Below are 27,691 nucleotides of genomic sequence, written 5' to 3'. Positions count from 1 at the left end.
ACTCTGTCCACATTGAGCTTCCAAATTTAAAACTGGAATCTAAGTTATGCTTTTTTTTCTTTTTAATAAGTCATAGATGTTGGGCTCGTGGATACTAACTATGGTACTCATCACCTAGTTTTTTTGCGTCAGTAGTTGTGTTTGATACAACATTTCTACTTTTAGAGGTTTTTGGTGCAGATTGGCCTTAGTTAAGAAATAGAGAATTCTTATGAAATTCAGGCCAGTCTTTCACCGTAGGGCCGAGTGATTCCAAGCACAGAGAGTAACCGTGGCATTTCCACACGGACACAGTTTGGCCCAGAATGCCTAAAAACTGTGTTTAGCATCCTTGGCATGGTCAGCTAACCGTGCTCAGAGCTGCGGAACTGTTTGGTGGATGGCTTCACAGCATAGTTATTCTGATTGCTTCTACATTTACCTTGCTTTTTGATGCCTTGTCCTGTGTTATTTCAAAACCAATAACAATCACATAATGTTTAGTTCACTTACACAGTTACCAAATAAATGAATGCAGTACATTATTTTTAATGCATCAACGTTAACATCACAACTGCTGCTAAAGGTGCTGCCAACTAGGAGAGAGGAGCTGGTGAGCATTAACTTAGCCAGCACGCTAAAGCTAGTATGCTAAAAGCTCTACTCGCCTAACGGCTAACTGAAGCTACACTGACACAAGTTTAAATGATAATTGCTCAAATCTCAGGAGCCAAAATCGAGCGGTGATGTTTTAGGGACAGAAAGCGATGGTGTTTGGATCTGCATAGCTTAGTCTGTTAGCAGTGTCACACACCACATTGCAAGTTTGAGTTTGACCAACTGGTGCTCTGCTGACACAGGTGTAGATGATAAAAACATATGTTTGAGAGAGCAAAGTTGCGTGAATGGTGTTTGAAGTGACAGGAAGACTCAATTGAACCTGTTAGTGGTGTTCAGAGATGTAGCCTGTTAGCTAAGCTAACATTAGTTTATTTAGCAGGCTAAAAATGCTGCAGGTTACAGTACAGATTCTGATTCGGCTAACTAATGCTTAAATGACTCAAATTTAGAGGATTAAGATTCATATCTAAGAGTGAGCTGTAAGCCTGTTAATTGCTGCTGAACCACTGTCAAGCATAGTTATTCTTTTATATTTTTTGGTCCTGAGTTCCCAGCACAGCAGATGGAGATCGGTTTCACGGGTCTGCATCGACACAGACCAGCGTGATATGGGCTTAGCGAAACATTTGGCTCTACAATGGAAAAGAGGCCTCACTCACCGAAGTTTTTTGAAGTTATGCCTTAGAGAAGTGTAGGTTTGTTACAGTGCTTTAACATTCCAAAGACAACATGCACAGGTTACAGCAGTATCAGCTGGTTTGTCCTCATTGTATTGTGATGGCTGATCAGAGGTATTTTGGTGGTTATCATGTGCTACTCGGGTTGTGTTTAAGTATAGTTGTACAGGAAATTCTGTCAGAGAAATGTTTTGGACATTCAGGTTAGCTTCCCAGGCACCCACCTCTGTGTGTACTGTACTCAGTAACAAAAAACAGTTAACTACACAACTTGTAGGTAGGGTCCTTTTATTGATGCCTTGTTGTTACATCCTTATGTGCATGAGCACAGTATGGAGGTGGAGATATAACTTAACACAAAGTAAATCTCTTGCCTCTTTTAGTATGCCTCTGCTTCACTGTGTTTGGATATCTGGTTTCTTCTGTCTTGAGGTGCACTTCACAGGGATAACTTAAAGAATGTGATGGCTCATAATTTATTTGATGTGTTGCGGCTAATATCTGCAACGTTAGTGTTTCATTATGTGCAGGCTTAATGTTTACATGCTGTGATGACTACAGGTAACTCATAGTTTGTTCTTTGTGATTAGGTGTGTTGTATCCTAGGCTGTTCCAGTTACCAGTGAAGCCACCTGTAGTCATATATATGACCGATGTCCTTTTCATTTTAATGTTGTAGGTGCATTGGTGACATGGTTTGTTATTAGTATATTGCAAATTGCATTTTTCCTTGCATACATTTGAATTTTTAGGGTTGTTTGCAGAAGCCAATGAGAGATTGCCTACTTGATCAAAATATATGATGGCCAGGTGGCCTCAGGAGCTGAGGGCACGCCTGCTTTGGTCATTCTCTGTGCTTTGATTCCTTGTAGAGTAAAGTCAAAAGAAGTGTTAATGTAGAGTTGCCCTAAATACCTCGATAACAAATAGCCTTCATGATTTGCATTGAAGTCACATGCCCAGTCAAAATCTCTGGTCTTCAGTCTCTGAGTTTGGACCTATGTGGTGTGACTTTCACTGAAGTGCTCGACGACATCATGTCAGATATGAGGCCGCAGGGCTTCAAGCATATAGAAAACGCTAATGAGAGGGCACTTCAGCTCAACCCAATTCCATATTGATATTGACACAAAAATCCTGAAATTAATTATGTATTACTTACTTTGGAGGGAACCTGGAAGTTTGTTTTTTCAGTTGTGTTTTGGAACTGTTGCCATTTTGTTTGTCATCACATGAATTTTGGGTAACTGCACTAGCAAAATCTGCTGATGCCTGTATCTTGAGGCCTTTCTGGAAGTTCACAGAAAGTCTGCATTATTTCCCTCATGCCTTAGGTAAATAGCAGAAGCAGACAGCCCTACGGTCCTGTGGACTTTCTTAGTAACATGCACCCTTAAATTCATGTATCTGCAAGTCTGGAGAAGACCAGAGATTTAGATTGGGCAACACTACTGCCTTTGGATCTGGCCGGTCATAAATGTTTATTTTGAGGCAAAACTGACTGCTTTTTCGTTGCGTCTAGCTATTGAGTAATATTCCAGATTGATCAATAGGGGTACAACGATTAATCGACTTAGTCAACTAAAATCGACGACCAAATTAGTTGGCAACTTATTTAATAGTCGATTAGTTGGTGATGTCATCACACGCATTTCTCACGCTAACTAGGAATGTTTTGGCATTACCGCTTACTGGAGAGTTAACAAAAGCGCAATGGCAGCCTCGAGCAGAAAGTGTGGGAGATTTTTTTTTTTATGCTTAACTCAAGGTTGTCAGTTGTGCTATTTGTAAAGCCGACCTTAGCTGGCACGAGAGCGCATCCTCCTCCATGTTGGAGCATCTGAAGAGGAAACACATCGGCTCAGTGGATGAAGAAGATTCATCTCGGTAAGATAGTTGTGCTAGCGAGTTAGAAAGCTAATGTTTATGTTAAGTCTTCCCGCAACATTTTCTATTTTGAAATGCATGTTCTTTGGTATCGTTAATGGAGAAGCAAGTAACTATTGTTCACAACGACCCTGCTGACTTTCCAAATTATGTTTACAAATTTATAAATATTGCGTTGTCCTAACATCAAGGCCACTGGTGCGTTCAAATTCAGCCAAAATTTGAGGTAGTTCTCCGCCAACATGCAGGGCATCTGGATGATGGGTTACTGTTGAAATGGAATTTTTACACAAAATCATTCAAATTTACTTGTTCATAGAGAACAAGTTTGCCACAAACATTTGCCACTGCTTGCCAAATTTGAACGTTACTTACGTTTATGGCTGGAGATAGTGTTGCTTATAGATTACATAGATGCCACGTTGGGTTCAGCCAGGTCTGTCAGCGACGCCGCTATTTTGGGGCGATCAAAATCACTGCTGGAGTGCGCTCAGTACCGTTACAGAGCCGCAGTTTAAGAAAGATACTGTCCAAAATGATACTTTTTCAAGAATATTGCACTCAGAAAGCGGAATTATGAGTTACATAATGGAGGGAACGCAGCGATCCACTCTCATGTTTGTGTAATTATGCATAGATATGGCCATATGGTCGGTGAAGCACAGAGATGTTGGTGTGACTAAGGGAATACTGGTTTAGTTTTGTTATATTTTATTGCTGCTAAAATTCATTAAAACAGGGATTATTTCAATAAGGTATTCATCTTTGTCTTCATTGTTAGTAAGTGCATAAAACAACCTCAAGCCAAATTTAAAAGCTGATAGCTTCGAAAGTTATTTGGTAATTGAGTGATTCATAATCTGAATAATCGATTTGTTTCAATAATCTATAGATTATTCAACTATGAAAAATGTAATTTGTTGCAGCCCTATTGATCAACTTGTGCTGCATCATAGGTTTTGATGAGCTGCTGCTTACCGTCGTCCATTGACCAGGTGCTTAAGACATGTTCTTTTTGCTTCTTTTCATCACAGTGCTGGAGAATTCTCACAGCATTATACGCGTTAGTGCAGATGGATGGATGACATTAGGTAATAGATGGCTAGCTGCTTTGTTAAATCTATTCCGCTTACTGATGTCTAATTTTTAGAAGCAGTTTTTGTAGTTTGAAGTGCTAAAGAAATGTCATTTGTTCTACAGCACTTGCAGCTTTTTTAGCACCAGTGTTACTTGCTCAGTTTTTACATACAGCGCTGTGTGACATCAGAGACAGAGACAGGTCACTGGTTGAAATGTGAATGGAAGAGCTCGTAACGCTCAACATGGCCTTTTTTGATCTGTTTGTGGAGAAAGTCCTACCCTTCATTAAAAAGAGCCAAACAGCTTGCTGGTTACGCTGCGAGTGGGGAAAGCCCCCCCCATTGTTGTCAACATCTGCGCAAGCGCAGTAGCCAGAACAGCCTGAGGAAAAACATGTTAGTCAGTAGATTTTTGTTACAGTTGAGTATCTATGTTTATTTTATAAATCTGTCTTTTGCAGTGCTATTAGATACAGTTTGAGAACAAAACTGAAGAGTGAGATGAATGTGTAACGGAGTACAAAATTATAGTCCATTAAAACTATAATTATATGTTATTGTACAATATACTACAATTATTCTATATTTCTAGTGAATTATTGAAGTCTATAAACAGTTGATAAAACAAGTATGAAACTCTGTGTATCAGTTTCTAGCTATTCCTATTTTCTTGATTTTAATGATTTCATTTGAATGTGTGTTGTACTCATTTACACTAGCTAATACTTAAATGCATGTAAGTTACTCAGTATGGTATCATAACTGGTATTGGCAAGTACTTGTATTTGTATTCAGCCTGAAAAAAATGGTATCGATGTATGCCTAGTATAAACCAAAGGACAAAGATGAGCAACGCCGAAGTAGAGACTAGTACTGGATGAAGAGAGGTTTTTAATTTGGCTTTGAACGAAGGATGAGCCGTCACAAAGTTCTACAGTTTGGGGTTCTACAGAACCTGACTCCCCAGGAGGTCAGCCTGAGGAACAGCCAGTAATCATGTGCTAGATGACCTGTGCAAGGAGGGATGTAAAGATGTTGGAACTGAACTAAATAAGGGGGTACTTGACCATGAAAAGCCCTAAAGCTGACAATAAGAAGTTTGTATTGTAGATGGGAGGCAGCAGACATCCAAACAAAAACAAAAAAGAGAGATCGTATCACTCCAATTTTGAAAGAACTGCACTGGATACATTTTTAAGGTTCTGCTGCCATTTTTTAAGTCTCTAAACGACCTAACACGCGTTCACATCACAGAATGTCTGTCTGTTTATGTTCCAGCATGTGATCTTAAATCTTCAGATATTGGCCTTCTGCAAATACCGTCCGTAAAAATACAGAAAACGTGGAGAGGCCTTTTTCGGTTGTTCTGCTTCTCTATAACTTGCCAGTTAATTAAACTCTATCTCTCTTGGTATTTATCTTTTTAATTTGATCTGTGTCATTGTCTTTCTTGTTTTACTGTTAAACTTTATCACCTGTCTGTAAAGTACTTTTAGCTGCCACTGGCATGAAAAGACTGAGACTTTTAAATTACTTGTTCCTTTTTGTGTAGTTTATCCATTTTGTATGAAATTAAATCAAATAGTTTTGCCAAAAAAGATTTTAGGCAGGATTCAGGCAAAATAGTTTGGACCTCCAGTTAATAGTTTACATATATTTTTTTTTTCTTCTTTTTATTTCAGGGACCAGTATTTCCCCTCAGGAGAATTCTCACAACCACAGTTCTCTGCATAGCTCCAACTCTCACTCAAATCCCAACAGATCAGACACAGTAAGTACCTCCACATATCAGTTGTTTCTTTCTAACTGCTGACGCTTACTTGGCTGTGATAGATAATTTGTCTAACTTGCTGTTTGTGTAAACTGAGACAAACTGAGGTTCTGCATATTATCATTGCAAACCAGTGCCACTTTAACAGTTTCTTAACTTGTTTTACAGACTCAGTTCACTAAAATTCTGCTTATTGTGCTAAGGCTAATGCTGCCAACGATACAGGGGTTGTCTTTTTTGTTGTTTTTTTTGTTTTTTCTTTTCTTTTCTCGTCTCTGCAGTGTTTTTGATAGATGTGGAATGAAATAATAGTACTAATAATAGTTTTGATGGGCTCTAAACTTTTGTCATATCCTGATTGTATTTGTCATTCCCTAAGAATATGTATTGGGACTGAGAAAGTATACAATTATAAAAAAATAAATAGTTGCTGTAATGCTGTGTGATCAAACTAAATGAAAAACAAGTTGTTTTCCTCAAGGCCCGTGTCTGTAATGTTAATGGCAGATGTAAGTGGTGTTTTATTTATTTATTTATTTATTTATTTTTATTTTTATATTTAAGAATAGGTCCTTGCCAGGCAGCCCTGGCAACTCAGCGTCTTGGTCGGTAGTCCCAAATCATTTTACTGTTATATAGACATGTGCCAATGTTAGATAAGAAGCTAAACTGCAATATTCAACACACACAGCATTATTGTGGGCATATTAAAATACGATCACTGCATTTTAATTAACAAGTTGCAGTTTAGAGGCGCACAACAGCTGTGGTTTCACAGGTTTCCACTCCACTGTCATGTCCTGTTCATTTGTTACATGCAAAATCTAGTATGCATTTTTTTTTCTCAAGGACAGAAATCCCTCCCAAATGTATACCTACCCAAAAATGAACAACACAACATTCACTATACTACATTTACGTTTATCTATGTAACCCTCAGGACCCCACAGTGGCATTGGCCAGCTGCTCTGCATTTCACTGAAAAGGTCACAGGCAGCCCTGATTTAATGGGGTGAATTCTAACGGAAAACACAGTAATGAACTCTTTAGATTGTTAGATAATTTCATTTTTTAAATCTGTACATTCCCAGCCTTTGATTTTGTTAGTTTTTGCACATTTCTACGGCCCTTTTTGCAGTAAATCTCCCAACGAGGCCAAGGATTAAAGCATTCAGGAGTGTTGATGTATGCTGTCAGATATGTGGACAAATGAGTATGACATAATTTCTGTTACCATCACAGTAGCAATGATATGGAAGTTCAAGACATGAATTTTTAAACTCTATTTAGTGATATATTCATAATTTTTTTAGTTGGCTTATTGAATACATAGCCAAGTTCATGTTCCATTGTGTCTGAAATAACTGGGGTAGGCAAGTGTAGATCTCGTTCAGTGTTGATAACTTGGCACTTGTTTCAGTGTTTAATGCAAACTTGTATCAGTTTGTATCAATTCATGATTTGATACCAGTTTGTATCAATTTATAGTGTTTAAGTTTATTGCCACTGGTGATTTGTATCTAAATTACACCAGTTAGCTTATCTCTGTGTTTTCAACTTCCTAAGTAGTCTTGTTTCCTTATGTGCATTACTGACTGAGGATGCACTCAGATTTCTCACATTGTTCTCACGAGTGTTGTTCAACAGTCCAAAACTAGAGACAAACAATTGAATTTTTATCTCTTACTTTAGTCTTTTTAAAAGAGATTGAGAGGCTTGAGAAATTGTAACTGAGTAGAGTTCTTAGGCTAAGTGTGGAACCTTTAGCTGTAAGGATATGACGTTGACTTTTATGGTCTGGTAGGCAGTCGTTCATTGCTAGAAAATGTTAAGCATCAGTAGTTATTGTCAGTTCATTCCATATCCTTGTTTTTTATTTCTAGAAATTCCTGTTTTTATTATATACTTGCTTATTATTCAACATTTCAGTTTTAGTGTTTATTTTATTTTGAGTCCTAGGCTGACAGCTCTGCGTTGATTTTGTTTTCGTATTAGAAGTGGCAATCACTTTTAAAGTTATATCTTTTTGTTTTTTTTGTTTGTTTTTTTTTAATGCTGAAGTTTGGAAGTAGCACTACTGCTGTTTTAGCCACAGAAATGTTTTCTGGTATACTATTGTACTGTCTTATAAACTATTCTAACATCCCACAACCAATGCAGTTAAATCACCACTTTCAGATGGGTGGATCGTAATGCATCAAAACATTTTTCACGCTCCTATTGTTGGGGTTATCAGAGTTATAGCAATGCCACCATTTTGCATACATCTTTGCTGTGATGCTTTTGGGAAACCAATCCCTGTCTGGTACTGTGGCAACCCCTCCTGTGTTCAGACCATCTGTCCTTGTGCTGTTGATAATCTCTGCTCTTTTGGGAGATCACGCCAGTCGCATGGTCTGCAGAAAGGAAAAAAGATGCTGCAGAAAGGAAAAAAGATGCAACAGAAAGATGATAAATGCCCTTCAGTTATCGCAGTGTTTTTGTAGCTGATGGTGATTGTCACTAATAATTTGCTGGTTAACTATTTTCAGTATGCAAGCCCCCCCCCCCACCCCCCCCACCCCAGGCAGTTAAGTGTTTTGCCTAGATTGGAGTTTTAAACAGGTGATGTCAGAGAATAGTTGAAAAAAATTGTAGAGCAATGACAGATGCAGTTAGTTTCACAAATGTGCTAAGAAGGGACTTATTTATGGATTAAAATATCTGCAAAGCCCAATTGTAAGAGATCTGATTATGAAATGGCATGTGCTTATTTTCAGCTGCAATACTGAAAATCTGTACTTGTTGAACCTCTGCTCAGATGCCAAAGCCACTGAGTCTGGCTTATAAATGTGCCAAAAAGTAATGAATCAAACTCCTTTGCTGTTTAAGCCCACTTAATCACAGCAGACCTTCATCAGTTTACATATACCTACAAATGCTTCAGTGTTTTCTGTTCCTGCACAAAGTTTTTGATCTGGATAGTGCCTGTATGTCACATAGTAGAAAGTTTGAGTTTGCTAAAATTCAAACTTACTTGCCTGGATTTGATAAATGAGCCACATTAATGTGCCATAATCCCTCTATATGAGTGTGGGAATGGATGTGGGTCTAGGTTATATTTAGTTACCCGTATGTTCTAGCTTGATCATTCAGTGTTCTAAATGATCATAGAAATAAATCTTTGTCTCATTTGTCCTGTTGGTTTTAAAGCTGCTCCCATTGCAGATATTTGATTATTTGGATTCTAAGTTATTGCTATAGGGATCATGCTGCTGTGCTGGACCAGAGTGATGCTTGTTTCGCTTAAGTTTTGTAAGGCAGTTTCTGTTCTTTTAAAACACCATGGTGGCCACTGGCTAAGCTTGAAAATGCAGTGACTACAGGTTCCAGACATGTTTACAAGTGTTTAGAAAGCCACTAGAAACCTAACTTGTAGGTCTGAGGTTGTCTAAATTTCTAATGTAGGTAGCTAGCCATCAAGCTTGAAAAGAGTGCAAATAGTGATGAAATTCAGTTCAGTTTCCATAACAGGTTCTTTCAAACTGTAAGTTTCAGTGAATTGAACATCTGATTTATCAAGTTATTTTTGTTGTAGGAAGGGGTGGAGGTGGTGTACGAAGGGGAACAATGATTAGCAGTGGGCATCCAAAAATATAGTACTTGGTACAGTTTCTGCTAAGCTGTATAAAGTTACATGTATTAGGCAGAAATAAAATAGGAATAAACATACATAAATTAGGCAGAAATAGAAAAATAGACAAAGTAAACTATGAAAGAGTAGGAATAAAAGTATATCTATTGCATACTTGCAATCAAAATTACACTTGGCAATCCAGTTTATTTGCCTATAATACACGGGCTAACACATGACCACATTGACTTGTCACTGGCTTGGAGTTTAACAACAAAGTGAAAAAGGATGTAAAATTCAGTTGTGTTATTATTTAGTTGCATTTAGTCTTGTGCTAATCCAGGCCATACCTGCAGATGCACTTGGCATTTACCTGCTAAACAACTTTCAGCAGAGATGGGCCGTTGAGTGTTTTTGGGGCTGATAGCCAATACTGATCGAGGGTGGGGCTGGACTGTTAAGGCCTATTTACACATGATTTTACATGATTTTATTGGACAAAACAAAGGTAACGTAGTGGGATCTGTACACCAAGCCCGAAGTGTTCTTCTGTCTAAACTCTGGAATCAGTAACAGATCCCTTTTATTCAAGTAATCATGTGGAAAATAACTGTGGTAAACAGTTAAACTGGGCCTTTTTGTGTTGTCCTTTTTATTACCCCAAAACATTAACACACTTTTTCTTCTGGTAATTTTGTGACAGTCCGTAACACTGAAGCAGATGTGAAAGTGATAGTGTGTGTGAATTGAAGCGTAATCTTTTCAAATATGTTGACATAATAGCGCAGTAAAAGTAGAAGTTGCGGAATATGGTGGTATGTGTGGTGATATGGTAGTATATGTAGTCATCTTTAGTTTGGCCGCAAAAGTGCAAGACTGAAAGGAATTGTTAAAGTAGAATTGTTAACGTCATACTAACTTTATTATCCAAGTCTGTTTTGTCTGTGGCTTGCTTAGCCTGATGCTTTTTGTTCAAATCTGTTATCCCTGAAATGACACATCTGCCTACTGCGTTGGTTTGCCGTGTTTTCCCCTGAGTGCATTTAACCACTGCAGCTTAGCGGCTGGGTTTTTAATAGAGTCTTATCTGTGCTAGGTGCAATAACTTCTGTGTTAATGTAGGATATCGCATTACCCAACATAGTTTAGAAGTTCATTTGTTTTCATGTATTTGAATACTAGTGTCTTGCTATGATTTGTGTGAATAAATCTATTAAAGAGTGATGTTTGTTTAAAGCTGGTAATAGCTGGTTTTAGTTTCCTTCAGTGTCAGTTTTAGTAACTGTTACCAGGCAAAGACCCATGTTCTGCTCTAAAAGCTGCACTGCACCACTTCTGGAATAAGAGATATTAGTGCCTGGTATTCTCAGATCACTAATCCAAATAATAAGTAATCAAAGAAAACCCAGAAGGTATCAGTGTGAAGAATATGCCACTATGCACATATGAAAAATCACATAATTGTACTGCAGCATTTTAAAGTAGCTCATTGGGTACGTTGGCTGATGCTGAATGTTGAAGGACCTTGTTTGGATTGAGTGTCAGTTTGGTGGAAGTTAGCTTAGCTAAAATTATAGGTTAAATTTTAAGCTGTATGCATAGCAGGAGCAGAAGTAAAAGGTGTTTTGCCGCAAATAAATTCAGATAAAACTATGTTTATTTTATGTGATGGACAGTTTGTCTTCTTGTTACTCACTAGATAGCTTATACAGATTCTTACGGTGTTACCACTTCCGTTTTTTTGACGTATTTCTCATACAGAAAGTTAAGTGTTCCACTTTTATATAAACAAATAAGCACAGATTTTAGTTGTATATTATTTTAAAATTTTAATTTTAAAATAATGTACAACTGAATTTAAAGTTTAATTTGTTGATTAGCTGATTTTTAGGCCCCTGCGTCACCTGGGCTCATAAACACTGCAGATTTAGCCAGAGAGACAAACAAAAGTCAGTGATTTTTATTTGTTTGTGTTTATTTATGTATCTGTTTTACTCATGCAAAACTAATAATTGCATAGGTCAAACAAGGGTTGTTTGGAAGGGTTGCTTATTTTTATCCCCCCCAACTACATGAATATTTCTATGTAAATATTCATGTAGTGTGGATCTCACACTACATGAATATATACATAGAAATATTTTCTAATAGTCACCTAAAGTTTTATTTATGTCTCTCAATTAGTCACATGTCTATCCCTTGATGACTTGAAACATATTTTCATTGACCATGTTAAAAAAAAAAAGGAATTGGTTAGTTAGTACCTTTTATTTTGTAGTTTGATTCTGTATCAAACTGACTGACTACACATCATGTGGCACTGACACACACTTGCCTGACTGAGCTGTGTTGCAGGGTAGGAGGAGGAGTGGTTTAGTTAGATTAAAGAGAGAGCCTGCAGGGGTGATGCACCAAAGTCCGCCTCACCTAATATTACACATGCTTGCATCAGGATGCAGCTCTCTTCCTCATGTTTTCTTTTTTCACTCTATCTAGCTGCCCCCTCCCCCTTTTCTCTCACTCAAATCACTGTTTCATGACATCTCTCATGTCTCCCTGCATGCTGGATTATTATTTTTTTTATATATATAATTTTGAATTTCCACAGTTTTTTATTTTTGTTTTTCCATACACCTAGTTTTTTTTCTATTTTTGGAATTTTGGAACCTTGTCTGGTATTAATGTTTGATTAAACCCTTTTCTATCGTTAATTTTTTATGACCTCATTAGAAGGTCGTAATGGTTATCGTGTCGTGGACGTGATACCAGAAGCTTTGCACATTAAGTGGGTGTCAGGGCTGCACAATATTGCCACAAAATGCAAAGATTGATAAATTATTGTTAAAATAGTGTGCCTCTGACTGGATGTGACGCAAGTACAGACCTTTTTTTGTTTGTTTTTTGCAAATTTAAGCAAAAAGCAAAACACAAAATTACAAAGCACCATTCACTGTTGTGAAAAATAGAAATGAAGTGCTAACATCTACAAAGATCAGAACTGCCAGCATATTTTTTGCGCACTAAAAGGCTGAGAAACAGTCAGTATCATCTCAACAGAGATAAAAGAATACTGTAGAGAGAGAATTTTAAAGCCTGTATTTTCCATAAAGGCTACTGTGTGTGTGTGTGTGTGTGTGTGTGTGTGTGTGTGTGTGTGTGTGTGTATACACCGATCAGGCATAACATTATGACCACCTTCTTGTTTCTATGCTCATTGTCCATTTTATCAGCCCCACTTACTATATAGGGGCACTTTGTAGTTCCACAATTACAGACTGTAGTCCATCTGTTTCTCTGCATACTTTGTTAGCCCCCTTTTACCCTGTTCTTCAGTGGTCAGGACCCCCATGGACCCTCACAGAGCAGGTACTATTTGGATGGTGGATCATTCTCAGCACTGATGTGATGTTGTGTTAGTGTGTGTTGTGCTGGTCTGAGTGGATCAGACACAGCAGTGCTGCCAGAGTTTTTAAACACTGTCCACTCACTGTCCACTCTATTAGACACTCCTACCTTGTCAGTCCACCTTGTAGATGTAAAGTCAGAGACGATAGCTCATCTGCTGCTGCACAGTTTGTGTTCGTCATCTTCTAGTCCTTCTTCAGTGGTCACAGGACACTGCCCACAGGACGCAGCACATGTTACAGCTGTCATACCCATTTTCTTTTATATTTTTTTTGATTTTGTAACTTCGGTTATGGTCTTCTTGTAGAGAGTGGAGTCGCTGTGTCAGACGGTACACTGAATCTCAGCTCCAAAGTGTACAACAGCACAAAAGCCCTGATTCTCAACTACTGAGAACTGGCATGCAGACTGCAGGTCACATAGCAATGCAGTCTCGCCTGGCTAGTAGCTAACGAAAAGGCAAAGCAAGAGATTTAAGATGAACATTTGGAGACAAATGGACTTATTCGCATTTATAAGCAGCACAGTTGGTTTCCTGGAACGTTAAACCTGCAATGAGAGACTGTCAAAAACTAAAAGTTTGCGAAGCTGAAGTCAGCTTCTCTTTCAAATATTCCCGTTCCACCTAAAATGGTGCTGCATTTACATTCTGGTGCCTCAGGCAGAATTTAAGGTGGAACGAGAAAATTCAAACAAGAAGCTGGCAAATAAGTAGCTGACTTCAGCCTCGTAAAACAGTCGAACGTTGAGACATTTTACAAGAAACGATTCAACTTTTGAGGAAAAATTTTCTGGTGGAGATGGGAGGAAAACGGCTATAGCTGAGCTAAAGCTTAAAGCAGAACAAAATAAATCTGTGTTTTCGTTTATATTTTTTAGTCTATACCAGGACATTATCACATACTGAACATAAAATGTTGTGGCTCCCAAGGTGGTTTTGATTTTTGTTGAAAAATGGCTCTTCTTAACATTTGGGTTAGCTAACCTAGCTTTTAATAATTCCTGACCTAACCTAGCTTTTAATAATTCCTGACCTAACCTAGCTTTTAATAATTCCTGACCTAACCTAGCTTTTAATGTAGAGGGTGTCGGTCGGATTTCTCACTCATCCAGTTGTGTTTTTATGTGCATGTCACAGACTGTCCAGGCGCTGCACTTCCGCACTTCCAAGTTCCTCATTTTGTGTTCCGTCAACATTATCAATTAAAATTTAGAAAATCGATTTTAGACATTTGTGAATCGATTCAGAATCGTCCATGTCTGCATCGAGATGCATCTAAGAATCGATCTTTCCCACCACCCTTTTTATAAAGTAGCCATTACTGCCATGTACACTTGAAACATAACACTGGGTATAAGAACAGTTCTAATTTTTGATGCGTTTTCACAGGCATGGAGTAGTTTTTGAACTTTGCCCATGTGGGTTTTCTAATTGGCTGTTTAGGCAAATGGTTAAGTTACTCGTTCACCGTATGGGAGAGCAGGGTTTAGTCCCAGTGCTCATCAGGCTTCTCATGGTGTGTGCTGCATGCATGAGGTAATCTCATCTGTTCTGTTGTCACAGCTCTTAACGATGTGTTTATTGCGATAACGTTAAAAATACATTTAGAAATTTTGGAGTTAAACAATGGGTATTTCGAGTGGATTTCAGTAGAGTAATTGAAATGGCTTTCCCCTTCATATTAGAACAGTTTTATCTTGTGTTTTATCTTGGGCATACAAGCCTTGAGTGTCTATCCACTTTTGGTCATTCTTCTTTTCTGTATCTTAAAAATGTAACTATTTCTCTTTAAATCCTCAGCCATATGACCCTGCAGATGATTGGTCAGAACACATCAGCTCTTCAGGAAAGAAGTACTATTACAACTGCAGAACAGAAGTGTCACAGTGGGAGAAACCCAAGGAGTGGCTGGAGAGGTACGTACTCACACACACACACACACACATACACACACACACACACAGAAAGCACTATTTTGATGATCTGTATTTATTGTTCTTGCATGCTGAGTCAGCACTTTTTTTAAGGGGCAAAAATATTTGAGGGCTTCGAATGTGCAAGTTTTATAGTAAGGCAGGTTTTTGGGGGTCCTGGTTGTAATTATGTTAAGCTCGAGGATTTTCACATTTTCTCATGGTCTATTCCTTCTAGTAGGTAGTCCAGTTATATAGGTTTTGGACATGTATTAATGCTCACTGACCACAGCGTTCCCCCAAAATTGTCCCACAGCAATGGGAAGAGTCTGTAAATACATAAATAATACAATACATAAAGGGGTGCACTAATAATGAAATAATTCCAGAAGTATTGCTGTTGATTTGAACCCTTGCAGTACTTTTCTGAAGCATTTAGAGATTTTGCCTAATTTTCCACGTTAAATAGTACTTAAACAAAAATTAAAGAAACACAGTGAACAAATTTACTTGGTGCCTCTTGTTTCAAATAAGCAGTTGATTTGAGTGAAGATAGAGCCATTTCTATACCCTTTCAGTGATAATTGGCACTCTGCTAGGATTTACATACTAGGAGTACACACGTTAAAGCACACGTTTTTGTACACCCGTTAAAGCAAATTTATAAAAAGTAACAAACATATGCCAGTAAAAGTGTTTTTTGAATAAAATAGTACAAAAAATGAAAAAGGATAATGTCCTGTGCAGGTTTGTTACTTAAAAATGGATTGTTGTATCTTTCAGGTCGTTTGTACTTCTTTCTGTTTGATTTACAGTTACTTGATTAATCAGAGTATAATCAGTTAAATCATCAAATGAGAGATAATCAGTTATTTTTAACGGTTTTCAGGTAGAAAGTGCACTATAGGAGGAAATATCACTTAAGGTGGCAAGTCAGGATTGCTTAATGTGCTTACTTTCCTGTTCACTTGTGCATTCTCTAACTCTCACGCTTCAGAGAGCAGAGACAGAAGGAGGCGAATAAAATGGCAACAGCAACAACAACAGCAGTGGTCAACAGCTTCCCTAAAGACAGGGACTACAGGCGTGAAGCCATGCAGGCTGCTCCCACCAGCTTCTCCAGTACCAGTGAGTATCAGCAGTGAGACACACCATTACATGCAGATTTCTCTTCTTAATAGAAAATGTAGAGGCTCAATTCTTGCTACTGGTTACATGTGTTCTGTGGTTGGTATACTAAGATTTAGGGATATGCTTGAAGGATGTGTAAATACCAAAATTTCCTTTCAAGCCTACTTTGACAAAGTTGCTGGCATGTACAGAGTTCAGAATGCATTACACTGCAAAAAAGAAAATAAAGCACTTTTTAAATGACATTAAATTCTTATTCGGCTTAGGCATTGGCAGAGTGTTTACAGGGCTCAACAGTAATGATCGTCCGAATACCTGGGGCAAATGAAATATTCATCAGAACAGTAGCTTTAAAAATCACTTGCCCAACTGGGCAAGCTGATGTTCAGTCATAGAGTACTAGTGACTTGAACAACAAACTTAATAGTGCCTTCGTTCGCTTTTATATACAAAACCTCCTTCCCTTTGGGGAATAATGGTCTAATCCAGTTTGCCAGGAGTTAAATCTAGCCAGACAGGCATGATCCAAAATGTTGGTGAAGCAGGAGAGTTCGGCTAAGTAAGTGGGGAAAAATTAGTTTCTTCACAGGCAAATTAGTCTTTTTGTTAGACATTTTACACATTTTGTAGGTCTTGCCTTATAAAGGCAGAGGCACGTCATCCCATGAGTTTGAGCAGAAAAGGCCACTGGCTCTAAATACTATTCTATATAATAGTTTGGAAGACTCTCTTTAATAGTAAAAATGATGACAAGTGTTTTTTTGAAAATGTAAAGCACAAGTTCATAGATATCATGCTTTGACATGCTAATTTTTGCACTAAACAGTAAATATAAACAATACATATAATCAGTAAATTAGTATAAATAGCTTTAATTGTATGAGTAAGTGTGTAGTCTTAAGAGATTGATGTTGTTTGAGTTGGACCCTGGTTTGTGAGTGGGACATCAGCCTTTACTGTTTTTAAAAAAAAAAAGTGATTGGAAAATATGAGAATCTGTCCCATTTATGATGTTTAAAACACAATCATCTGTGTTTCACCCAGATCCCAGAGTCTTTAAGCTTATCTCAGTTGCTGGTCTCACCAACAGGAGAGAACATTTAACGAATTTGTTGGAAGATACAATGTGGAAAAAAAATGACATGCTTAGGAAGGTTTGTTATTTCAGTGTTATAGAAAAGGCTGCAAGGTCTTCAGAGAGAGCATTCACAAACTCTCCCTTGTGCTGTAAAATATGCTATGGTTGTTTAGAGCATTTAGGGAAACTTGGGTTAGAATACAGCAGAGGTGTCTCAGGCCATGCTTGTGTAGACAGTGTTACAAAATTAAGGAGTCCATGAAGGAGAATGCTGATGACCTGAACCTGTGCTGAGTTGCGAGGACTGATCATTTCCTGTGTTGCTGGGTTCATAGACAAGTCACATTTGCTTACGTTTCTGTGTCAGCTTCTTTTGAGACCGGTCCGAATCTAATTGAAGGATTAGATTTTATCTTGGGTTTTTTCCTTTTACAGTCTTAAAATGCATTCCTTTGTTCATACCACATTTACGGCATCAGAATTTCTGAAGTGGTAAGCAAATGATTCAATTTAAGAAAGCAATTTCTTTCTTTCTTTCGTTCATTTATTTATTTATTTGCTGCTAGCCATGCACTTGAATTCTGCTTGAATGGAAAACCTGCAGCCACATATTGTATGTTGGCGTATTGTAGGTAAGATTGGCTATCGGGGAAATAGCTTAATGGTAGGCAAGTAAAGAATCCAAGCCATCGTTCCCTCCCGGTAAGAGTATGATCTGCTAAACGCCAGTGGTAGGGCTCACCTCTGCAACAAATAAATGTAAATATAATTAATGAGGTTTTTGCATGACAGTGACAAAATGCTGCTACCTGATTGACTCCAGCGTTGGTGCAGGTCCAGAAAAACCTAGAAGAAATATTAGAAAATAAACATGGCAGAAAACTAGTACTAAAATATCCTTGTTCTGTATTATTGAAAAGATACCTAAAAGTTATAGGAAAACAAAGTGGGAGGTCAAGATTGTAAATTGAAGAAAAGTACAGTAGTGAATATTTCTATTAATATTCAGGTCCATTATAGCTCACACCCAAATCGGTCAGCTTTTTAAAAGCCAGTGGATTGGCCGTCAGAAGCATTAGGCTAAGGGCAACAAACGCTCCTGTTACTGGTGTTAGAGTTACAGCATTGCCTTTTGTGTCTTCATACATGACCAAATGGAATCAGAAATCTGGATGTTAAATGTGGTGGACGAATATTATTCATAAACATGGCTTTCAAGGAATGTTTACTGATTCTGAAACTTGCCAACTTGTTGATTGGCTCCCTGTTTTAAGTAAAACTTGCTAGTGAGTGTGTGCCTCTTTAAGGTCAAAGCCTTAACCACAATTGCTGCATATGCAAATGGGTTTTCATGTTTGGTTGTGGGGGAGTGATTTGAGACGAGAAAATCATGTAACTGGCCGCATGTTACATTTATGACTGTGCTGTTAATAACTTTGTTATTCTTTTTACAACCTTGTTGCTGTCCTCTAGTAGCCTTTTGCCCCAATGATTCAATGAGCCTCTAAAGTTGCTGTTGTCAGTCTGAAACAATATTTTTTGGTATATCAGGACTAATATGTAGTTAATTTACAGTGGGGAAAATCCAAGGTAGAATTTGAATTCAGAATTCAGATTAATGAATTTGCAACTTCTGTAGACACTTGTATAGAAAATGTGGCATTTTATTTTATTGTCTGAACAGTTCAAGGGGAGCATGGATACAGAACGCTGTTGTGTGGAGGAGGATGTGTCCTTTTGTGGCACAAGTTCCTTTTGTGAACTTGTATGTTATGCTTCCTCTTTGCATGTTCTTGACTACAACCCACTGAATCTGCCATCTACGTCAAGTCTGCACTAATAGTGCTAGCATTATAGCTTCAAGTCAGCTAATATTACTGTGATGAATGGATATAACTACAAATTTTTGTTTTTTTCTGCCTCAGTCCTCAGCCTTTTTTAAACAAGAATTGCATGTTCACTGGTTCGCTAGGCTCATTTTGCTGCTTATGGTACTCAAGTTTTCCTTTTAGAATTTGTGTGGCTTATGATGTATGTGAACTTCTGCTTGTATTGTGTATGACTGCTGCTTTTCAGGAAAAACAGCTGAAAACTTTATTAGTCTGATTAACAAATCAGATTGACCTTTTCTCTATAAACTTGTTGGTAGTTTGTCTTAACAGGCATTATCTAGGCCTTTATTTAAACAGCAGTGGAAGTAGCCTGTTGAGTTTGCAAACCTGATCTTTATATTCTCAGTCTTTTTCCATTTGACCAGTTGCAGAAAAATAGGTTTTGACTTCAGTACATGGGTTTTGGGCAAATACCCATTTGCAGCGCATGCAGTCAAGTCACAATTACCCCTTTCACTTCTATGAACTGTTTTGAAAAACGTCCCAAATAAGGATAAATTCAGTTTGAATATGTTGCACGTTCACTTTGAGTGAATGCAGGCAAGAGGTTGCTTATGTACTGTTCTCACAGATTTTATTTAATTTTGTGTGCCTCATTATTTATTTATTGTCTTCTTCATTCTAATCAGAGCCTGCGGTTGCCACAGAAAAGCCTTCCTCTCTCAACCCTTCTTCCTCTTCCTCATCTGCTGCTGTGTCTGGCCTAAGTGCTGCCAATCCTGCTAGCTCCGCCTCAAGTTCTACAGTTCCTGTTTCACCGGTAATGCAATCACCTGCCACGCCCACTATCCTTCAAGACCCCTCTCTCTTGCGCCAGCTTCTCCCTGCTCTGCAGACAGCCCTTCAGCTAAACAACGCCAGCGTGGATATGGCCAAGATCAATGAAGGTAACTGCCTCACTAGTGAAAACTGAGATCAAGAATAAGGAATGACAGATGAAGACTTCATTGCGATTGATTTGATTGTTGCAAACATTTGATGGAAGAAACAAGTTTGTTTTGTTTTTGTTTGACAGTCAGCACTTAGAAACTTAGAACTGCATTTGGTACCACTTCTTGCAGAACTTGCTGTTCAGTAGATCTGAAAAGGTTTCAGCAGTTGTTTACTGGTGCACTTTTTCTTTACTCTACTGGAGTGTTACACGAGTAAAATACACTTAAATAAGTTCTTTTGGACCTTAAACACTCAAACACTCTTTTCTGTGTCATTTTTGTGCATATTATAGGGTAACATGTCTGTATTCTTGCTCAGCTAAGTCTGCCATTGTGTATCGCTTTAAATTACAAAAAGTGCTCTTTGTTATTGTTATTAATTAAGTACTTATGGTCTTACTAGAGGGCTGATAGCAGCCTTCTAAGTGGTATGCCTCTGAGTTTTGACCTTTAAACAAACATGGTCTCCTGTGGATGCAAAATTACGCCTTGCCAAAGAAATTGACTGCAATGTTAACTTGTCAGTGTGCAATGTTTTATTATGCTACCTGTGTCTTCTTATTCATACGCAAGTCACATTTGTGTTGTGCCATGCTGTGCTGTGACAAAAGTATGAGTTTGCTCTGATGCCTCTTAGCTTTTTTAGCAAGTTTAGAAAGTTGCGTTTTCAAGACATAATTAGTTGTTCAGAACCTTTTTTCCTGTATGTAATGTCTTGTAATGTTAAGGTGTTTTTTTTTTTGTAAGTCTGATGATGGCTGGCTCTCATTTTGCTCCTCTTTTGTGATCTTTTGTTTGTGTGTGTGTGTGTGTGTGTGTGTGTGTGTGTGTGTGTGTGTGTGTGTGTGTGTGTGTAGTTCTCACAGCTGCAGTAACACAGGCGTCACTGCAGTCAATGCTTCATAAGATCCTGACTGCTGGTCCGTCTGCCTTTAATATCACAACACTGCTCTCCCAGGCAGCTCAGCTCTCCAGTCAAGGTAAAGACCACACACTCTGAGCCACTCAGATACTCAGCAGAATACCAGCATGGTCTTGTGCTCACTTCACAGACAGCGTGCTGCCATGTGCGATCCATGCTAAGGCTGCTCATATTCTGTAATTAACTCCCTTAATTGTGAATTTGTCTGTATGGGCCAAGTGTTAGAGTAGTTGCTGAAGCTAGTTGTGGCTAGGCTTAGGCCTGGGTATTGTCAGTACCCTCACAATACGATACACATCACAATACAAGCGTACAATAACAATACACACCAGATGCACAACAGACATTTTTTGGTCAATGTTTTCCCTATAATTTGTTTTTAAAACTACAGTGATGGTAAATAAATAAAGAAAAAAAAATACAATTTGGGGGGGACAGATAATGACATGCTTTTTTTTTCTATGAGTTTTCCCATCTGTTTTAAAGTTTTAAAGATTAGAAGAATGATAAATAATAGAGGAGATTCTAGGAGAACTGTATTATATATGTGGTTCACTGTGAGGTTCCAGTCAGAGCAAAGAGAAACGGAGGACTGAACTTTCGGCACATTTAATCACTGACCCAGAGGCACAGCAGCAGTCAGTTTGCATCTGTGAGCAAGTCTGTGGCTGTAAAATTATTAACAAACCAAATTTGTTGTTGTACAGATCACATACATGACAGTATCATTCCTTTCGTTTTTAACAGCACTGCAACGAGAAGCAGTGCTACAAACATATAACCAAAATGCTAATGGATAAGCGCTAATTACATCAGACTGCTAACTAACTCGCTACAACTGAGGACTAAACCATGTCTGCAAAAGTGAAACTGACTCAAGTACACAACTAAATAGGATCAAACATGCCTTAATATTACTTAGTCATTTCATTCCAGCATAACAGATGACGATAAACTAATGAATGAACTTCACTCTGTGCTCTGTTTCTCCTGCATGTGCATCAAGCAGAAGGGACTAGAGTGAAATCTTTTTTTTTTTTTCTCCAGCACAGCTTTTGCACAAATAATAAAGACCGAAAGCCTAACTGCTAAAGCATATTTGCCACATATGTTGTAAACATTGTACTCTCAGGCTTGAATGCAGTCTCCATTTCACTCAGTAATTAATGAGTTGTGAAAAAGTAAATTCATAAATATTGATACAGCCGATCCTGATATTGATACTTGAATCAGCACTAGCTTATCAACAACAAAGTAACCTGATGCTTCAAAGGATATAATTAGGCATGTTGGGAAAGAGTATTGATGGAGAACTGGAGGGCTAATTTAATTTTAAACAGCTTGCTAAATACTCAGTAATATTTAAATGTAATGTTTGTTCCTGTTTACTGTAAAACAGTAGTTTATTATGGAGCCTTTAAAAAAATGTTAGGCTACGGTAGAGTAGTGTGCATCATTTAAAGAGGAAAAAACTGAAATTAACCTACAGCAGCACAGACTCACAAATACACTTGTTTGCAGTGACAACTTTCAGAATGAGAGTTAAAATAGTTAATTACCAAAAGGTGTTTGTTACTCAGAATTATATTGTTAAATGAGTTATTTTCATGGAAAGATTTATGAGTTGCCGTAAAAATATATAAAAGTTAAAAATAGCATAATGCTTAGGTGCTGCGGACTTTGTGTGTGTTTGTGGAGGTCGGGGGTGGGGTGTAATTGATCTATTTTTAACAAGAAGATATTGTGCTAATTATTTTTAAATATCACCCAGGCCTAGTTGTGGCCATCATCTCTCGAGTAGCACAAATACTGTCTCACTGTGCTAATGCAGATGGTTTGCTCTGAATTTACCATAGAAAATCACAATTCATGCATACCTAGTTTGCAATGGTCTGCCTATAAATTATTTCCTTTTTGAAACAGATGTTGTTTGAATAATAAGGTGACTTTTCATTAGTTGAATATACGTAATTACCCATTTTAATTTACAGTTGATCACGCTTGATATTGGCCACCTGTGTTTGGGTGTGTTGTGGCAACAACAGCCCATCTGATCTTAAAGTTGCAACACTGTTGTGAGATTCATTCAGTCAATTATCAGAATCAAGCTTTATTGGCCAGGTATGCTTACACAGACAAGGAATTTGGTTTTGGTTACAGCTCACAGTGCACAGTATCAGGCAAACATGTACATATAGTAAATAAAATAAACTTAAAAAAAAAGAATAAATTATGTGTATTTTTGCATTATTTTGTTTCTTCAGTTTTAACTTTTTGTTGTGGTGGCGAATTGCCTAATTTCTCATTCTGGCCTCCATGTGTTGTCCTTTTTTTGGAGTAGCCCAGCAGTCCAGTCAGTCTCCGATGTCCCTGACGTCAGATGCTTCATCTCCACGGTCGTATGTGTCCCCCAGGATCAGTACGCCCCAGACTAATACAGCACCTCTCAAACCCCCACTCAGCACCACGCCTGTGTCATCACAGACCAAGGTACGTGCTGCAGGCATGTTTCCAGTGCCATCTTGGATTTGGCTTACTGTGGTGTTGCCGTCAACAGATATACTTATTATTTATTATAGTACATTTGCACTTCATCCTCACCCTCTCTCTCTGTCTTAGGTTAATGCTCTGGGGGTTAAGTCCAGTTCTCTTCCTCCACCCTCGTCTCAGCAGACGCTCCCCTCAGACAAACACCATGACAACGGCAACTCCCCACGGACACTGCAGAGACAGAGGTGTGTGTGTGTGTGTGAGAGAGAGAGAGAGAGAGAGCGCAAGTAACCATGGCTTATCACTGTAGACATTCTAACATATATTAATTTGGTTTTGGCATGTCATGAACCGTGTTTCTGCATCAAGCTGAATCACAGGCATAAAAACCGTTGGCCAGTTGTTAAAAAGTGGTATAGTGTGAGAAGGGAATGGTTTACATGTGTAAAATACATAATCTAGACACAAGAAATTATGTTGCAATATTGCTTACCTAGACATGTTTCTGTGAAATAGTGTTATTGCACTGGATAGTGAAATTTTATCTAATTGTAGTGTTTGACTGCCATCTTCTGGTTAGCAGTGGAACAGCATACCAAAAATAGACAGCAATATCTGGCTATCAGAATAACTTCCCAGTTGCTCCAGCTACTCATAAATGTTTGCTAATTGTTATCATTTTGTATTGCTGCTAAACTACACCCTAATATTGATTACATTTGTACTGATATGATGTCTTGTGGAAAGTTAACACAGTTGCTCCCAAAATGTGGTGTATATCTAACAGAGTAAAATTTATACCTTGCATTGGAGCACTGACCCCTTTCCTCTTCTGTTCTCCCTGTAGCAGTCAGAGAAGCCCCTCTCCTGGTCCTAACCATGTCGGCAGCAGTAACAGTGGCAGTAATAACGGCAGTGGCGGAGGCCAGGGTGCCAGTGTGGTGAGTGGGGCAATGCCTGCAGGTTCAGTACCAGCTGGCACATCCACTGGCAGACCAGCCTGCTCTTTTACACCCTCATTGGCCGCGCACTTTAACGAGAACCTCATCAAACACGTGCAGGGCTGGCCCGCAGAACACGTCGAGAAACAGGTACTGTGATATGTTTCTACATGGTGTTTGTGTGTGCTCTGTTTTGTCAGTTAATTCTAAATGATATGGAGCAGTGGTGGAGTTTTGGCAGGGTGGGATGTTCACTTGGCATCTGTACATCTAAAAAACCTACTGTCAAGTACATCAAAAACTATTTGAAATTTGCTATTCAAACCAGGAACAAGTGAACTGATGAATGAATGCAGCACCACTGCAGCCATTGTTATTCTCTTGCTCACTGACACATTATCTAGATAGCTAATCACATGCTTGTATGTGTGTGTGTGTGTGTGTGTGTGTGTGTGTGTGTGTGTGTGTGTGTGTGTGTTTGTTACTTTACTACTCTGAACAACTGTGTTTGTAGTCATGTTGTGGTATTGGTATGGAATTCAATCCAGTATACATTACTTTTTAATTGCTCACCTCTTTTAGATGAAATTTTACCTAGAAAAAGCTACTGTTTCCATTCATGCTTGCTGTCCTTAAACAACGGCTCTGCAGCATGGCGTAATAAGTGCACACAGAGGCATGCCCCATTTCTTGTGACTAATGAGCTTGTTGTGTGAATAAATAATGACACAAGTGATTTGATTTATTTTTACTTGTTTTTGTTTATTTCTAAGGTTTGGAAAGCACAGATGAATTATGCTTAATACAGTTTGTGTCATATTTAGTGGGTTGCAGAGCTGAGTTGGAAAGTGGTGTGGCATGTGTAATGGAGAGGATAGATTCCATATAATTTAAAGTATCAGTTGTTGTGTTGGTGGTTAACTTAGATTGGTATGTAGTCTGTATGTAGTACATGCACGTAGTGTATTACTGTGTGTATGTGACCGCAGGATTCTTGTGGGATTTTCTGTAAAGCCATATATTGTGATATATTCATATGGCTCTGCTTTTAATGGCCGTGTTCAGCAGAATCCAAAATGTACATTGCTAAAAACAAAAATGTTGACTTGAAACATGTTGGCACAGAGTTTATTAAATCTGGCAAAAATATTTGTTTGTATTTTGGGTAATAATTCAGTATACAAATGATTAAGTATTGTGTATGCTCCACTCATTATGCTGTTGAGAAACCCTGTAACCCCATGAAAACCTAAGCCTTGTAAGCCTGACTGAACAATTGAAAAGTAATGGTGTAAGTCAACATCAAGACATTGTCTTGCAATCTGCAGCTCTTCCTGGGGTAAAACAGTTTTTGTGCTTGATATGAGAATGTTGGTACTTGACGTGGAATTTGTGTTTTTTAAAAAAAAAAATTTTCCCCTCCCCCTGCATGGCTAAGGCTTCACGATTACGTGAGGAGGCCCACACCATGGGCAGCATTTACATGTCCGAGAACTGCACAGAGCTGAAGAACCTGCGCTCACTTGTGCGAGTGTGCGAGATCCAGGCCACGCTGCGTGAACAGAGGTAATTACTGCTGGTCATTCAAACTGCGTCCAAGGGTCATGTGCCCCCCCTAAACAGTGATTGAATGCATCATTTTTGTTGATATAGGGGACGAAGCTCACATTTACTGAAGACTTTATTGCTTGTTGGTGTTTTTCTGTATATTTGTGAACTTATTTGTTTACCCCTGTTCTCTTCCTCACAGGATACTATTTCTGAGACAACAAATTAAAGAACTTGAAAAGTTGAAGAATCAGAATTCCTTCATGGTTTGAGGACTCTGGGTTTCTTTAGTGTGGGTTTTGAACGGAAAGAGAGACAAGGTAGGAGAATGAGTGGGGAACCCATTTTGCGTGCACAGAACCCTGGAGAGCCGAAGTTCTGCTGCGTTCTGTTCTGGGCCCAGTCTTAAACTTAAGGAGCTGCGGCGGGCTGTGGACAGAGGGGCGAGGGTGGGGGGAATTTTGGGTGGAGGTCGTGGGCCAGGTGGGGTGGAGAGGTTTTTGGGACCTGCTCTTGCCAGGGCCCCTGTATATGTAGATTTCTTGTAGATGTTATTTCCATGTTGTAAATATGTTTTGTAGATGAAGCCATGGGAAGCCATGCCTATCTCAAAAAAAAAAAAAAACAAAGCTTTTGACATCCAAATGATAAAACTAATCAACACCAGTACTGACTGAGGGCACTCATTGTCCTCAGGCCTCCATATGTCAAAACCTGACGGTGGATTGTTGAACCTGATTTTGAAAAATAGAATCCAAAAAACGCTCTTCAGAAAAAAGATCAGTGAGCCGATGCCTTGAGCATGTACCAGACCTGCATGGAAAAAAGTGGACGATCCAACGGGGGCAACTAGTGGGGATGATGAGGCACACCAACACAGACACGCACAAGCACACCTTTGTCTCCTCTCAACCATGCACACCTCTACCCTTTACACCCTGTGTGGTTCGTTTTGTTTTGCTCCCTCCCTCTCCGCATATGAATGATGGTAGCATCGCTAAATGGTTAATTGGACCTTTTACATCTTTCTTTCTCTGGTTGCACTGTAATGGTTTCGCGCCCCCCCCCCACCCCATGCCTTTTTGAAGGGTTTAGATCTTGTCTGTCTACATGGTTCAGTCGTCTCTTAACTGTCCTGATGGCCCAGCTGTGCCCACTGTCGACACCAGTGCCTGCTTGTGTGAAGAAGTGAATGTGAGCGAGAAAAGGGAAGGAAAAAGGAGCGTGAAGTCTTTGCTCAGTGGAACAGATACTGAAAGGGAGGGAGGACCTATTCCTGCAGCTCGATCTGAAACCCCCCACCCACCTGTGACCCAGTTTGACTTCTCCTTGGAATGGCGGAGGAGTCTAGTTGTCCACCAAGAAACCCCTTTTTTATAGTTGGTTTCCAGACTTTCCAACAAGTTTATTTTTCTTATTTCTTTTCCTTACTTATTTTTGTTTAAACTGTACTTTTAAAAAAAAGTGTGAGGAGTTTATTGCAACTTGCATTAAAAACCAAGAGTTCATTCCTTTGTACAGTTGCTAAGTAATAATGGAGTTAAAAAAAAAGTTTTATTAAAAGTTGCAGTGATTTACTAGTATATCATATGTTGTATTCATAAATTATTGCCACACATTTTCCTTTGCACCCTGATTGGACAGAGTGGAGTTAGTGCTACTGGACAGTAGAAAGATGAGTGTCGGAAGGTCACGGCCAAGGACTGGACATAACCAACCCCGCTACAACAGAATCAGGGCAGGGTCACCTGGGGTCAGAAGGTCAAATGTGAAATGTATGTATTGTAATAAACATGCTAAAGTAAAACCGA

General features: G+C 38.6%; 1 protein-coding gene across 1 annotated transcript in view; it reads left to right on the top strand.

Annotated features, from left to right (window-relative positions):
- Positions 1–27,691, top strand: part of waca (WW domain containing adaptor with coiled-coil a) — a 31,320-nt gene extending 3,629 nt beyond the window's left edge. Inside the window, exons 4-13 of the mRNA XM_036572511.1 lie at positions 5,926–6,014; positions 14,834–14,949; positions 15,944–16,074; positions 19,677–19,934; positions 20,837–20,959; positions 23,243–23,391; positions 23,521–23,636; positions 24,239–24,482; positions 25,771–25,898; positions 26,083–27,691. Of these exons, the coding sequence (XP_036428404.1) occupies positions 5,926–6,014; positions 14,834–14,949; positions 15,944–16,074; positions 19,677–19,934; positions 20,837–20,959; positions 23,243–23,391; positions 23,521–23,636; positions 24,239–24,482; positions 25,771–25,898; positions 26,083–26,152 (1,424 nt within the window). The 3' untranslated portion in view covers positions 26,153–27,691. The remainder of the gene's footprint in view (positions 1–5,925; positions 6,015–14,833; positions 14,950–15,943; positions 16,075–19,676; positions 19,935–20,836; positions 20,960–23,242; positions 23,392–23,520; positions 23,637–24,238; positions 24,483–25,770; positions 25,899–26,082) is intronic.

This window comes from Colossoma macropomum, unplaced genomic scaffold (genome assembly GCF_904425465.1).
Source record: "Colossoma macropomum unplaced genomic scaffold, Colossoma_macropomum, whole genome shotgun sequence".
Classification (NCBI taxonomy): Eukaryota; Metazoa; Chordata; class Actinopteri; order Characiformes; family Serrasalmidae; genus Colossoma; species Colossoma macropomum.
Note: the sequence above shows the minus strand (reverse complement) of the source record. Positions and strands in the feature narration are given on the sequence as shown.